General features: G+C 42.5%; 1 protein-coding gene across 1 annotated transcript; it reads right to left on the reverse strand.

Annotated features, from left to right (window-relative positions):
* Positions 1-421: 421 nt before the first annotated feature.
* On the reverse strand, positions 422-9,806 carry NUP43 (nucleoporin 43). The gene is made up of 8 exons (XM_080389654.1): positions 9,377-9,806; positions 8,861-8,983; positions 8,542-8,619; positions 7,461-7,638; positions 4,965-5,100; positions 3,898-4,049; positions 2,632-2,754; positions 422-1,473 (listed from the first exon to the last, which is right to left on the reverse strand). The coding sequence occupies exons 1-8, from the start codon at positions 9,635-9,637 to the stop codon at positions 1,259-1,261; spliced, it is 1,266 nt and encodes a 421-aa protein (XP_080245780.1). The 5' UTR covers positions 9,638-9,806; the 3' UTR covers positions 422-1,258.
* Positions 9,807-13,889: the final 4,083 nt, after the last annotated feature.

Raw genomic sequence — 13,889 nt, forward strand, 5'->3', positions numbered from 1 at the left:
GGACTCATTACGGACGAACACGCGCAAGTGGCCAGGAAAGAAAAATCTATCGGTTACTCCTAGAGACGCGCCTTGGCCGTTCCTGTCCCGGCGGCAGCGCCGTTCGAACGGGGCGCGGAGCTCCCGGCGCGCTGACGGCCCCGGCGGGGCAGCCCTGCCCCAGCCCGCCGCACAAGCCATCTGGTCAGGTAAGGTGCTGTCACCACAACGCATCAAGAGGCTGTTCTGGCCGACGTGGAAGTACGCTTTAAAGCGGTTCTGATGGAAAACGCCATGTACAACCTTGTAGAAGCCTCAGGTCTTCCTCTGTCCTTCAGATTGTGTCCCCAGGATCAGTCCAGGTAACTGCGGGTGATTTGCCCTTCTCCAAAGATGACTACAAGTACATCTGCTAGAACTAATTTAATAAGTCAGACCGGTATTCTTGTGCAAAACGTTTTATTAAAGAGAGAAAGGGTTCTCTGCAACAGAAGGCAGGTAGAACAATAACCATAAAATAGTTTCAGAAAGATTGCAACCAACCAGATGTGAGATTTTGTCTCATGTTTAGAAAGTCTTATTCTCAAACCTGAAAACACAGCCAACACATCTGTCAATTACAACCTCTTAACTATAAAGAAGACTTATCTGTGAGTTACTGGCACATTATCAAGATAGAGTTTTAACATGCAGCATCCATGATGAAGCTGTAAATAATCTAAAATAATGTTACTAAAATGCTAAGATTCCTTCAGAACCTTTCACATTTCAAAGTTTTAACACTTCTTTCCAGTTCTCATGAACTAACATAAAAAGTTCTGTTCCCCTAGATACATAAAAACCCCTCAGCTTAAAAAAAACCATCTCTCTCAGGTGACATAAAAAGAATTTCAAAGAACCCCCATAGTTTGGCCTTAGAATTAATATTTGGAAAATATATACAGGGCAGGGGATAAAATCAAGGGGTTACTTTTTCTTCACTGTTTATACGCGTTTGTATTATGGACATAATTTTACAGCAAATATCTTGCTCTAGCAACTACTTTCCTGCTTGCAAAAACCCAACAGGCACCAAGGAAGAAATGAGTTACCTATGCTGGACCATCAATAACAAGTGACAGCTGTCAAAAATCTTACATTTCTTCTGCAGTACTAGGCCCAAGCTGTAGGCCCTTCCCCTGCATGCTGATGAAAGATTGATGATTTATCCTTAAGAATGAACCTGACACTTCCCAGTAGTTCCACATGATCAGTACTTCAAAGGCATACTGCAGTTGTTTCATGCAAAAAGTTGTCTGTTCACATAAATAGCCTCTGCATCAGTACCATACACTAGGCACGGTCCTAGAATATCTAAACTATTCACAGACAGAGTCTGATTTGGAATTAAGTTGGTGATTTCCATGCGGTCTTTGGTAGGATCGTTGCTTAGCCAGGCACTTACTACAGACTGGTTAATGATATTGTGGGAAAAACAGGTAGCACTTCTTCCTCCTGAAAGTAGAGGGAAATAAGTTCCAATTTAGTTTATGTATTCTCAGAATTTGGAGAAGCATAGTAGGTATGGGACAGACATAAAATGGTATTTCCATTATATTTAGGTCACTTTTCAGATTAGTTAATAGATGTTGTCATCTCTCTGGTAAACAAAGGGAAAAAATAGCTTTAAAAAAATCAAATACTTGATTACAGAAACCTGCCATCAGCTCTGTCCTCAGTTAAAACAAATAGGTCAGAGCAGTTAGGAACTCATCTGGCTGAACAAACAACATGAGTATCTACAAGTTTTACTAGCCACAGATTAAAGCAAGAACAGACCCAAGAACAAAAGTCCATTTATATAGTGTCTTGCTATATTTGGGGCATCAGCTTTGCTTTAGTAACAGTTATTCCTCACTGTCCCTGAGAACTATCATTCAGCATAAAACTGGCTGAAGCAGTGCTAAAGGGTTTGAATCTAATATACCTGAAAACACGCAGAGTGCAAATTGAATCAGTTATCCTACTGTATTCAAAGCTCAGTTCTATATAGGGAAACAAACTTAGAGGCCAAAGGCAGCAGATGACATCTGAACATTTCCCTACGGTTTACAATCTGAAGTAGCAAGCAATTAAGCAGTCTCTGGGACCAGAATGTAAAAATAATTGTTTAAGTCAGTATCATATCTTCAATTAAAATCCTGCCACGATAAAGGGATCCAGTTTCATTCATTGAAAGTTCCAATTATGACCTTGAATAGTAAATTCCTAATTCCACTATCCTATCAATGTATCAATTATTTTGGTATTAGAACATTTTTTTTATATCTCACTCAGACAGTAATGTTTAACTTAGACTTTTCTATATACAGATTATAATTAAATGAATACAGTCCATCTTTGAAATACTAGATGTGCCCCTTCACATGTTGGACAGAATACAGCAGATTAAAAAACAAAAACCAAAACCAGAGCACAAAACCCCTCACACAACTGTTAGCCTTATAAGTAGTTTTCCTGAAGTGCCTATCAGGGCTTGCTTTCTAAGAAAATGTATCAGCTTTTAATTTTCTGCATTAGGATTGTGTTATTAATTGGGTCATGTAAGAACATAGACTTGAATTATGTTGCCAACTGACAAGTTCAGTGCAGATTAACTTCAAACATCCTTACCTTGATGAAGAAAAGACGGTTTTTCAGATACATCTGTGGAAGTATCCCAGTGCCAAAGAGATCCATCTTCAGAACATGTAAACAAGTGATCGGGGTTGGAGGGATGGAAGTGGACTTCCCACACTGAAAGCATCAAACCAAAAGCAAATCAAGCAAAACCACTTCAGAACAAGTATTAAGTACTTCGCTTAGTGCACTTTGGCTAGTATGATGTGGACATCCACTTAGAACAGCGGTCCTCAAACTATGGCCTGCAGGCCGGATACAGCCACCCAGTGTCCTCAATCCAGCCCCCGGTATTACAGACACCCCCCCAACCAGGGGTTGGGGGGGTTGGAACCAAGCAGCCACAGATGACTGCCAGCCACTTCATCTGCACGCCAGCCCCCTGTTTAAAAAGTTTGAGGACCCCTGACTTAGGCGAACCCAGGCCCCCACCAAGACCTTCCATTCTGAAGCATGGGTGGGTAGGAGACCTAAAACCCCATCTTTAATTATTTACCACAGTTTTCCCTCGGGGGTGGGGGGTGAGGGCAGGGAAGAGACTGTTTTGTTGCATTTTCATTACTGTAAAAATTGAAGATTAAAATCTTAATCAGATATTCTGAATACCTTCTCATGCCATCTTCCCTACTATTAAGTTTAAATCTGCATACAGCATGCATTCCTTCCCAATGCACACATTATTATTTTGTGTCTAAATACCACAACTGTGGAAGATATTTAAGCAAGTAAAACTTAACATTTTTTTACTCCTTAAATATAATTGTGGCATCAGTCAAGAAATTTTCAGCACAAAATGAATTGCTGTCTTGTTCATACAAGGTTACCAAGAAAGTAAGCTGTTTCAGCATTGTGAAGGCACAAAATGGATCTGTACTATCTTCAGTTTCCCCTCCTTCGTCATGTTTTCAAATTTTTCAGTAACTGCATTCTTGCTTTACTATACCTGCATACCACAGCATCAATTTCTATGACAATTTATATACCTACCCTTCTAGAAAAAACAGCCATTCCGATTAAATACCTCTAACGACCCATTAAGAACTGCTTACTAGATCTAGTTTTAGTTTAGAGCTGGCTTTTAGATAACAGTCTCATACAGAGAAGGAAAAAACTAAAGCCAGCCACGCAAAAGTGTATAAAGTAGCAACTTTGGAATTGTTTTCTATTGTAGGTACAATACCTGATGTTATTTATTTAACAGAAATTAGCAACTCTTGTAAAATACCACCTTCTTTTTCCCCTTCCATTTCAGATACTTACTTTCTGCTTCGTGAGCATTTAGCAGGGACACCGGCATAGTACCATGCCTGATGTCCCATACACTCAGCATCCCATCCTGGCCCCCTGTGGCCACGATATGCTGCTGACTGGGATGCCTGTCCACACAGTGTAGTGGAACTCTGTCACCTGTCCTGCAAAGGAGAAGAAAAAAAACACCAGAACAAAATCTCAATCCAAACATTAATTCTTTATTCAACTTCTATTTTCTCCTTAATCCCTAGAAGCACTGATGAACAAGTTAACGGTATTGACAGCAGCTTCAATTCCCATAGCATCTGGTCACACTACAGCCTGAAGCCACATGACATCTACTGGAAATTAGAGGTACAGCACTAACGTGCAGCTACAACTGCATGAGCCTCAGGTTCTGTGCCCTGTGGTACACAGGCATCTACATGGTCTCCAACAGCTTTACAGGAGTGAGAAAACCTCGCATACAGATTAAGTATACCCACAATAATAAGGTTACTCTGAAATTCGTTTTATAGCTAGTTTCAACATATACTAAGAGTTACACAGGGAGACTGGGCACTAGCAAAACCAGGTACCTAAACCACAACCTATTAACAGCAATGGGAATTATTTCACAGATGACAACAGGATTTGAGTCTAGCTCTGTTTGTTTTCTCTCAGTACCTTACAAAGCACAAAGTTATCATTCAAATAAGTTTCAAATGCCAGAAAATATATTAGGCCTGTGGAAAAAAATCCAGTTGTAAAGTATATGTAATTAGAGAAATAGATAGAGTTTGGAGTGTTACTTTTTTCCCCCCCTTAAAAATGAGCAAGTGTACAGAGGTGCAATAGTCCTTTAAGATTTAAATCACGAAACAGACTACCTAAATACAATGCTCAGCCACAACAGTAATTCAGCCATTAAGCAGTCTGCTTTTGATTTAAATACCAGAAAAGTTTTTTTTTTTTTTCAAAAACTCAGTAACCTTCTTGACAATGGGATGATAAGTATCAGGAAAGATTTAAAATGGATTACATGAAAATAGCATGTTTCTCCATAAATATGTAAAAAACAAATAATGAAGACTTACAAAGAAAATATATGAGATGGCTCATTTTTTTGCTGTCTGAGGTCCCATATTTTTAACTGTCCAATTGAATTTACTGTCAAGATCTCAGTTGTGCGAAGGAAAGTCACTGCATGGAGCGTACTGCTGTCTGCATTGTCTGCAAGAGATGAAGAAAGCAGTTAGGTGAACTCAAGGAATGCTTCTCCATTTAATTATGACAAAATAACTTCTTCCAGAAAGCAGCACACAGCTGCTGAAACACTGTTACAACCTCTGCATTTTCAGGCACAGAGACAGACCAGTGTTAAGTGAATTTTAAGTCTTGCAAGGGTACCCTGCGAAAAAGGAGCCCTTGCTTCCTGTATCAAACACTATTGAGACAAATCCATAAGCAGCTATATTTAATTAGCTGCAGTGCTTACAGAACTACTTGTTGATTCTTAACATTTCTTTCTATAGTTCTTAAGAAGAGGAACGAATTTAGCCTAGTCCATGGTTTTCATAAGAGTCTTCCTTATATGCTCTGCATCTACTGACAGGAGGCAAGCTATGGAGCTTTTCATAATGCAGTTGTTCTGAATGTAAGAAACAGTAACTCTGGCTGAGAATGTTAAGCAGCTGTTTACAGAAGCACTTAATTCACCCACTTACGACCTTTTCCAAGAACTGTGAATGTGATATCCATTCCTGTCCCTAAACCCAAAGCAGAATTATGCTATGCTTGTTAATCTTAGTAGCTAAATGGGAAAGCTCTTTTCTCAGGTCCTTTTCTCCGCTGCTTCTTTTGGTTACAGTAACTTACTATGTCAAACACTTCACAGCACTGAGGTGAAACTTCTGAGGCTTTAGGAGAGAACAGACAAGATTCTTATATTTTCATTCTGTTATTATACATAAACTTTTCATCTTGATTATGATGGGGTAACATTGGTAAGTCTACTTTTACCTCAAGTGATTTAAAATTCTTTGTGTAAGCCTATACTGAAAATATAGGTGATTTTTTGCTGCATAAGATGAAAACCTTTTCTTATATTGAGACAGCCAAGTTACATTGATGCCTGGTTACAGCTGCTTAAATTAGTTTTCTTTTCTGCCTGCTATTTCAGTAAAAGCCAAGAGGAAGAAAAAAAAAAGCCACCAAAACACCTTTAAAAAGAAATCTTAGATTTCTGAACACTGAAGTTCTAAGGGGTTTAAAATTTTGTGACAGAATAACAGCAAGTGATTTAGCAGTGATACATATTTATGGCTCAAAATGATTTTTACATCATCTCTAACTCTGGAGGTTTTTTTCCTACCATGATTGACTATAAGCATATTGACTTCATATTATACTCCTAAATCCATTAAACAATAACAAAAAGACAAGGTACTTTACAAATATTTCATGAAGTAGAAGAATTCTGTCTTCATGTTAAAACATATTGAAGGTTCAGCTCAGCACCTAGAAAATCTCAAGAAGTCATTGAATTGGGAACCAGTACAAAGGATTGCTTACGCTACAGAACTCCATCCTGAAGAATTTGAAAGCATCTTCCAAGATGCTCACTCTCCCCTCTCCAACTTTTACTGCAAAAAAATCTCTAGTCAATAAGTTTGTGCTAGTCCCTTCCACATAACTCCAGGTAAGCTTCACTTACCAGGTCATAGGTATGACTGACTTACGGACCATTCCTATTTTAACATTTCCCTTCCTATTTCCAAAAGGGCAGTTCTCAATTAATTCACATGTGATTTCTTCAGTGTTTACATGCCAGCAAATCTCAGCACTGTCTTACTGCAGCATAACACTGGCTGATGTTACCACTACAAAGCAAACGTTTTCACATAGTACTATCTAAGTTAGTGAGCACTAAGAAAAATAACAATTTGCATCCTGCACATCATTAAATCTGTATGCAAGCACCTAAGCAATTGCCCAGAGAAAAAGAGGGGGCTTTTTTGTGGACATCTGTTTCTTGTAAGCCAAAGCATTCTTTGTATTAAACTTGTACCAGAACAGCCTGTGTTAGTATCTGTACAGCAACAAAAATTTTAAAATAAAAATAATCCTTTTAATTAATGTTCTAACCTCTCAAAAGGGATATTTTTGTGCATGTGCTAATAAAATGTGCCTCATGCCCTGCAACCTTTTTTTTTAAAGCACAGAAAGGTTTCCTACAGAAATTCTCAAGGAGATTCAGTAAAGGGCTGTATGCAGTTAATAGGATTTATCTTGTGTGTGTATATACAGCCATACACACACGAGTACCCCCTCTAGAAATCCCAGAGCACTTCCTTCCTTAACTGGCTTATCACTGTGTGAACTCCCTCATCCACTGAAGGAAAGATTTTGCTTGAGGAGAAGCAGAGGTGCTACATCATACTCAAGTTTCAGTGAGAAAGTCCTGGTTTAATAATGCCACTATCAAACATGGTGTTACTGTCTTAAGTTATTTCTGCTTTTAAGTTTCATTTCCAACAGATGCTACAAACTTGTATTCTACTTCCATGAACTTGAACAGTTAATTGACATACCTATAGTTCGTACTGCGTTCTTTTGGTCAGCTCTGAAGAGATTTATTCTACCATCTTCTCCAACAGTGACAATTTCTGGGTTGTTGCAGATGACTCCGGTACACGCTGCTCCACCACAAGATGTGTTTTGATCCACATGATAATGGGCTTTCTCCCACTGATGGTTGGCAGATAAAGTCTAAGTAGTAACCAGACATGAAATTCTGCTGTTAAATAACAATCCTGATAGACCAAAGCTTCCAGAATACTCACAAAACCAGAAAAAAAAAAGCTCCAGGAAAGCCACGCTACCTCACAGGAATGAGAATCTTCTATACAAGTAAGAATCAGAGATCTAAATTTTCCTCAGCTCTTGAGCACACAACCCTTAAATGAAACGTTGACTATTTCATCTCTGAACCACCTTTCTTGTATATGCTAGAAATCAAACAACAAAATTTTTTTATGAATTGTGAAGTGTCCTGGGGAAAGATTGGAGGAATAAGTCTAGTGAAAGGCAAGGGAAAAGAGCTGAGGCCTTTATAAAATATAAGATCAGATTTATATTTTGAATGTGAGGAATTCATTTTAGGTACCGCATCAAACTATTAACAGATATTAGCCTGTCTTGTGTCATTATGACTATATTAAAAAGTCATTATGCATTTATTTTCAGTGATTTATAATCAAAGCAGGAGAGTACAGAGTTTACATATCTTCCCTCACATGACACTCGTGAGAAGAAATTCAACACGAGTCATTTAGTTCAAGAACGCAAAAACTCTGATAAGGCAGGTACAAGTCCATTAATACCAACTCCCCCAAAACAATCTAAACGGTCAAAGTATGTTTTCAGTGAATAGATTGTTGGTTTACCAGCAGATACCCCAGTCTAGCTGGCTCTGGAATCTAGTTTATGTAGTACGTGTACAAAATGCTTTTTTCTTTCCTTGTATGTATAAAGCCACAGCATTTTGTAATACACTTCAAGAAATTGGTATGCAATGTTTCTTGCTCTAGTAGTTTTGAGAAGTCTTATGCTAAGATCAAAGTGACCTGTATTACACAGAATAGCAGCTTTAAGTCAGTGCAAGTTACTTACTTGGTTATTTTGATGATGACAGAATACAGTTACAGTTCCTGTTGATGAGGCAACCACGATTCTCTCTTGATCCAAAAACTAAAGAGAAATAATAAGCATGCTAGTAGTTGATGTCAGTTCCAAGATGATAATTCTGATTTTAGAGTAACCTGAATTAGTAACATCTAAGAAACCCAGAAACTGATACTGATTGGTTTTGCCCTTCTCCTTCATAAGGCTTTGTTTTTCAATCATAGTGTTTTCACAGCTTACTATCACTTTACTTCTCCTAAGTGACAAGCCCTTAAAAATACGGATCTCTTCAACACAGCTATTTTACCTGCATGTCCATAACATCACCATCGTGCCTGATGTCACACAGCAGCTGAGGTTCTCCTTGATATTCACCATTGAGGCCCACATTTCCAAGGTCTCCAACAGACCAAATGGAGATCCTGTTATCCTGTACGGAAACGACACCACCAGTTTTGCTCAAAAACGCTTGTGAAAGTATCTAACTAGGAGTCAGCCGAGATGTCCCGGCCCTCCCGCTACAGCCAGGGAAAGCTGCAGGCCGCGCACCGCTCCCGAGGGAGCCGCCGCCGGCCGGAGGGAAGCGCTGGCCCGGCGAGGTAACCCTGCCGAGCGGCGGGGCGGCCCCTCCGCTTCCTTAGGGACGCGGGCAAGGCACAGCCAGGGGAAGGCCGGGCCGGGCGGCGCTGGCGGCAAGCTCCGGCCCCGCTCTCCCACGCGAAGCGGCGGAGGCTGAGGGGGCCGAGCGGCGAGGGGTGCAGCCGCCGGTCCCGCGCCCCGGGGGCAAGGACAGGCCGCGCCCCCGGGCCCGCCCGCCCGCTACCTCGTTGTCCCAGGAGCCGGTGGCGAAGAGCTCGGGCGGCTGGAGCGCAGCGGCGGGCAGGGGCCGCCAGCGCGTCTTGCTGATCTTCTGCGACACGAACTTGGCGCACACCTCCTCCATGGCCGCCCCCGCCGCGCGCCGGCTCCCGCCCGCCGCGCCACGCGCCTGCTGATTGGCTGCGGCGCGACGGCGAGCGCGGAGGGACAGGCCTGGGGCAGGGCGGGGCGCGGGAGCGCGCCCGGGCGGGCCGGGGCCGGTCATGGCGGGGGAGCGGCGCAGCGCGCCGCACGGCCCGGCCCGGCCATATGTAGCAGCCGCACGGCGCCAGCTGCCGGCGTTTACCGAGACGGACTGACCGGGCGCGGCCCGTCCCGGCCATTCACTAACCGGCAACTGGGGGTCGCGGGCGCCCTGGGATGGCGGCGCGCCGCCCTGCAGGGTCCGGGGAGGGGGCGGGCGGGCGTAGCAGCGGGGCCCGGCCTGGCCAGCTCGGGCCTCCAGCCGGGCACCGGGCCGCCACACCACGGAACGGAAGAACTGGCGAAGTGCCCGTGCGCTAGCGTGCCCACCTGTCTGCGGGGCTGGGCCGCATTCCCCAGAACGTGTGTGCCATCTCTGCAAGGTCGCCAGTTCTTATTTTCTCAAAATCAGTGGGTTTACAGCAACGAAGCATCTCCAGTCTAGCTTTGCTTTTTATCAGTGTCCTCCCTCTGTCAGATTCCTGCTGTACTGAAAGAAGTACAGCAATAATTATATTTTTTTTTGGTCTCAGATACTGTGTTAAATCAAACACGAGCGCAGGCTACTTCCTTTATCGTATTTCACTTGAGACCAAAAGGGCTGTGCCATAAAAGTTCACAGGTTGGCTGTAAAACGAGCTAAAGGCTGACACAGCTGTGCTGCCATTGCGGAAGGTGGGACTATGTCCAGTCGCTACAGTGCAGTACGGCACTTGCTCACAAGCACCTTCCTACTTTTACAACTGATTTTCAGCTGCATTCTTTTTCAAAGCTGCTGCTGCCAGCTCTCTGAAGTTCTGTCGGGTGGACTTAACAACATTAGCAGCAGTGGCTCGGTCAAACTTTCACCTCTGTTACTGCAGTTTGCCTGCTAAAGCCATCTGTCAGATTTTTTCTGTACAGCATTCTTGAGTTCCTCATCAAGTCCGCTATGCTGTTTGTAATCCTTCATATGTGATACCAAATCAGTGATATTTTGTATGCTTTATGCATAATTTGAACTTAAATTGAGGAACATATTTTTTTTCTTCATAATTATGTACAGCAGAATCCAACAGTGAACCTATTCAAAAAGCTGGATGCTATTGTAGTCTACCACACTGCAAGCCTTAAAGCAGCTTTGTTGCATGCTGCAGTAGCATTATCGTTCTACAGTAGCCAATACCTCTGGCACTCCGCATTAAGCTGCTAACAGCAGTCCTGCAAGTCACTGTCAACTGCAAAGGTATTTTCAGCTAATTTTCATAAAACTTGCGAGGGAGGTCAATACGCAGCCTCAGAATACAGCTACAGAACAGATCGCTAGAAGTGGAAGAGATAACGCTTTAGGCTTATTGAAATGTTTTATGAGGCAAATATTTTTCTTGGTTACTTTGAGATTTCTGTGTGTATTTTTTATCTTGTGTTCTTGGACAATTTCTTTCTTTGCTCAGGATTGCTTGTTCAAAAGCATTTGGGAAGTATTAAGGGGAGTAGTTTGGACATAGAAGTTTATTTTCATTAAGAGGGAAAGAATATTTTTTCCCCGTCTAACAGTTTTTTTGAGAAAATATTGGCAAAATTATGTGATGAAGGTGAGAGCTGCAATGAATTTAGGGCTGCTCTGTAAACCTTTAAATACATTATCTGTGTTTGATCACTGTGAAAGATGTGTACTGTGTTAGTATGTTGTTTCAGTGTAATAACAGATTTAAATCAACAAATAAAAGGAGGAAACAAACACCAGGAGAAAATACACCTCATCAAATATTTCTAAGGTTGTCAAAAAGGACGTTTAGTTTAAATGAAGCTGACTCTGGGCATTGAGTCCAAACGTATTAGCTGAGACAACAAGGAGCATCTATGGATTATCCTTAAATGCAGCTAAAGCTAGGAGTGTGAGTGAAAGGGAAGAAAACTGAAAGCATGCCTGTCTCTCAGCCAGAGGTTAGGGGGCCTGGGAATGAAGCCACTTGCTAGATCAGTGGATGTACTCAGGCAGGACAAAGCTAATTCTAAACTCTATTTGCTTATAATCTGCTTTCTTCCAATTATTATTCAACAATATTTTAATAAAGTTATTTGGAGATGCCAAAATATTATTTACTGCTGGTCATAACTCCTGGAGCTGTGGCCAGTTCAATCTCTTGAACGAGCGTAGTCGCTATGCAGGGTACTGCAGAGCAGATATAAGAGCTGAGTGCCAAGGCCCTGAGCGCATTCATAAGTCCTACCTGCCCTCACATGGGGCTCCCACTCCTAGTACCGTAGAAGGGCCTGTGCCCAGCCAAACCCCTGACTGGTGCCTAACTTGTCACTTTGCTTTTGCTTGATGGCAAAACCATTACCGTCCCCAGCCCTGCTCTGCTTGCCTCGCTTGGACACCGTAGGGTGGTGTCCTGCTGTATGGCATTGTCATCCCTGGCTCCAGTCTCACCTTCCCTCACAGAGGGGTCCCAGTCCTGCTGCCCTCTAATGTCACTGATGTGCCTGGGTCCTTTTCACCTCCTCTTTGAGTGCAGGGCTGAGGAAAGAGAGGTGATGAGTTCAAATAATGTAAATGTCTGAAATGGAAATACAAAATGAAGGTACACACCAAACTGGCTTGAGGTTACAGGAAAAGAGATGCGATGAAGGAGAGTGATTAAGTTAAAACCAGAATGGAGGCAGGGAGAGGAGTTAGTGTAGGTGTAGAAGCCAATTAGTGTGGGGTTTGGGACACAACTGCGGAAATGTTCAGCAGGAACATTTCACAAGGAAATTTCTGCTTGTGGTATGTATATGCAGAAGCAGATGGGATCAGACAGTGATGAGCAACTTTTCATATGCTTTTTAAATTCAAATAATTTAAAACATCTAATGGGTTCATGAGGTGGGAGGGAAGGGACAAAACAGAAATAGTAGCATGGAGGGGGTTATATATAAATGTGTGTAAGCACAGCCAAGGCATTGAGATACGGGTAAATGTGCAGAAAAGGAGAGAGATCAAACGTGCTTACAATTAGTGGATCTCCATGTTGGAACAATCAAGTGATGGCCCACTCTGGCTGCTGGCATTCCTGTACCTCTTCCCTAATGGGGCTGTCCATGCATCAGCTCCCTGAAGGGTCTAGGGAGATGGCTGTACCTGCTAAAGGTGGAGGTGCCTGCAACTGACAGCAGGCATCCAGGGACTGAGGTGCTTACGCTGGTTTGGACAAGTGAGGGCGAAGAGGATACAGGAATGCTGAGTGTCGGAGCAGATGGAGAGGTTCCACGTGAATGCTGATGGCCAGAAAACATTTTTTAAATTTCTGCTTGTCTTTTACTCTGTTGTAGCATGTTTATGTTGCTTTTAGTTGTATCTGAATGGATATGCTCTTAATAAGTTTAAAAAATGGGATTATGGAGTAGAAAGAGCTAGAGACCCTCACATCTGTTTACTGCACAGATGGGTACAACCTGCCACGACTGATGCATATTAGTTTCTCAGGGCCCTCTGAGGCAACTTGGCTTGTCTTAAAGCTCATGGAAGCCTGCGAAGCCAAGTGCTGTTTCCTTCACACATGCCTGCTACCCACCCAAGACACCGGGGATATCGGGGATATCGCTTAGGAAAGCTCACACTTACATTGTTGTCATTCTCTGAATAGCCATGCCAGGAATGTAGCCAAGAGATGGCCAATAGGTACAATCAGTCTGAAAGCACCTGGGCACATCTGCAAGTTCCTAGGAGACAAAGATGGGCTCTTTCTCTGTGTGCTGTGACAAACTTAACCCTAATTGAAGCTGCTCATGGTAAGCAGCGTCAGTTTGTATGTAAATGGTTTCTCTTGTGACTCTGGTCTCCCAAGGAGCTTAGTATCCTTGGAATGCTTTTAAACATGGGCCAGCTAGTTTCTTGCCAAAAACCTCTCTATGTAAAAGCAATGCAGTTTGCTTGCATCTGACAACAGAAAAATGTCTTTTGCATTTAAAACAATGAAGTATTTTTGTGTGTATATTTTTACAATGTCTGTCTGTTCTCCATACTTGCTGCCCTTTGGAAATTCCTCTAACTCCATGGCTTCTTTCCTTCTTTCCCAGCCCACTGGATGTAACAGGGAGACCTTTTATATTCTGGGGCAGGCTAGGAGCCTCTGACGGACTGCAGAGCAGTTGCCAGATCATGCTTAGGAGAAGTTAGATGAGGAATACAAAATGAAGCAGTGGATCTGTCACCAAGATTAAAAGAACCAGATGGGAAAGGTCTGGGAAGTCTATGGATGGGACCGGGTATATGCATTGGGCAGCTGCCAGATTTGCCCTGGACTGAC

The sequence above is a fragment of the Falco punctatus genome, assembly GCF_963210335.1.
Source record: "Falco punctatus genome assembly, chromosome: 5".
NCBI classification, from domain to species: domain Eukaryota; kingdom Metazoa; phylum Chordata; class Aves; order Falconiformes; family Falconidae; genus Falco; species Falco punctatus.

Coding starts and splice junctions, on each gene's coding strand:
- NUP43 (XM_080389654.1), bottom strand. CDS start 9,637: ATGACCGGCCCCGGCCCGCCCGGGCGCGCTCCCGCGCCCCGCCCTGCC. Junction 4,050..4,964: donor CCATCTCATATATTTTCTTT/GTAAGTCTTCAT, acceptor TCTCCTTTGCAG/GACAGGTGACAGAGTTCCAC. Junction 1,474..2,631: donor ACCGTCTTTTCTTCATCAAG/GTAAGGATGTTT, acceptor CTCTACTTTCAG/GAGGAAGAAGTGCTACCTGT.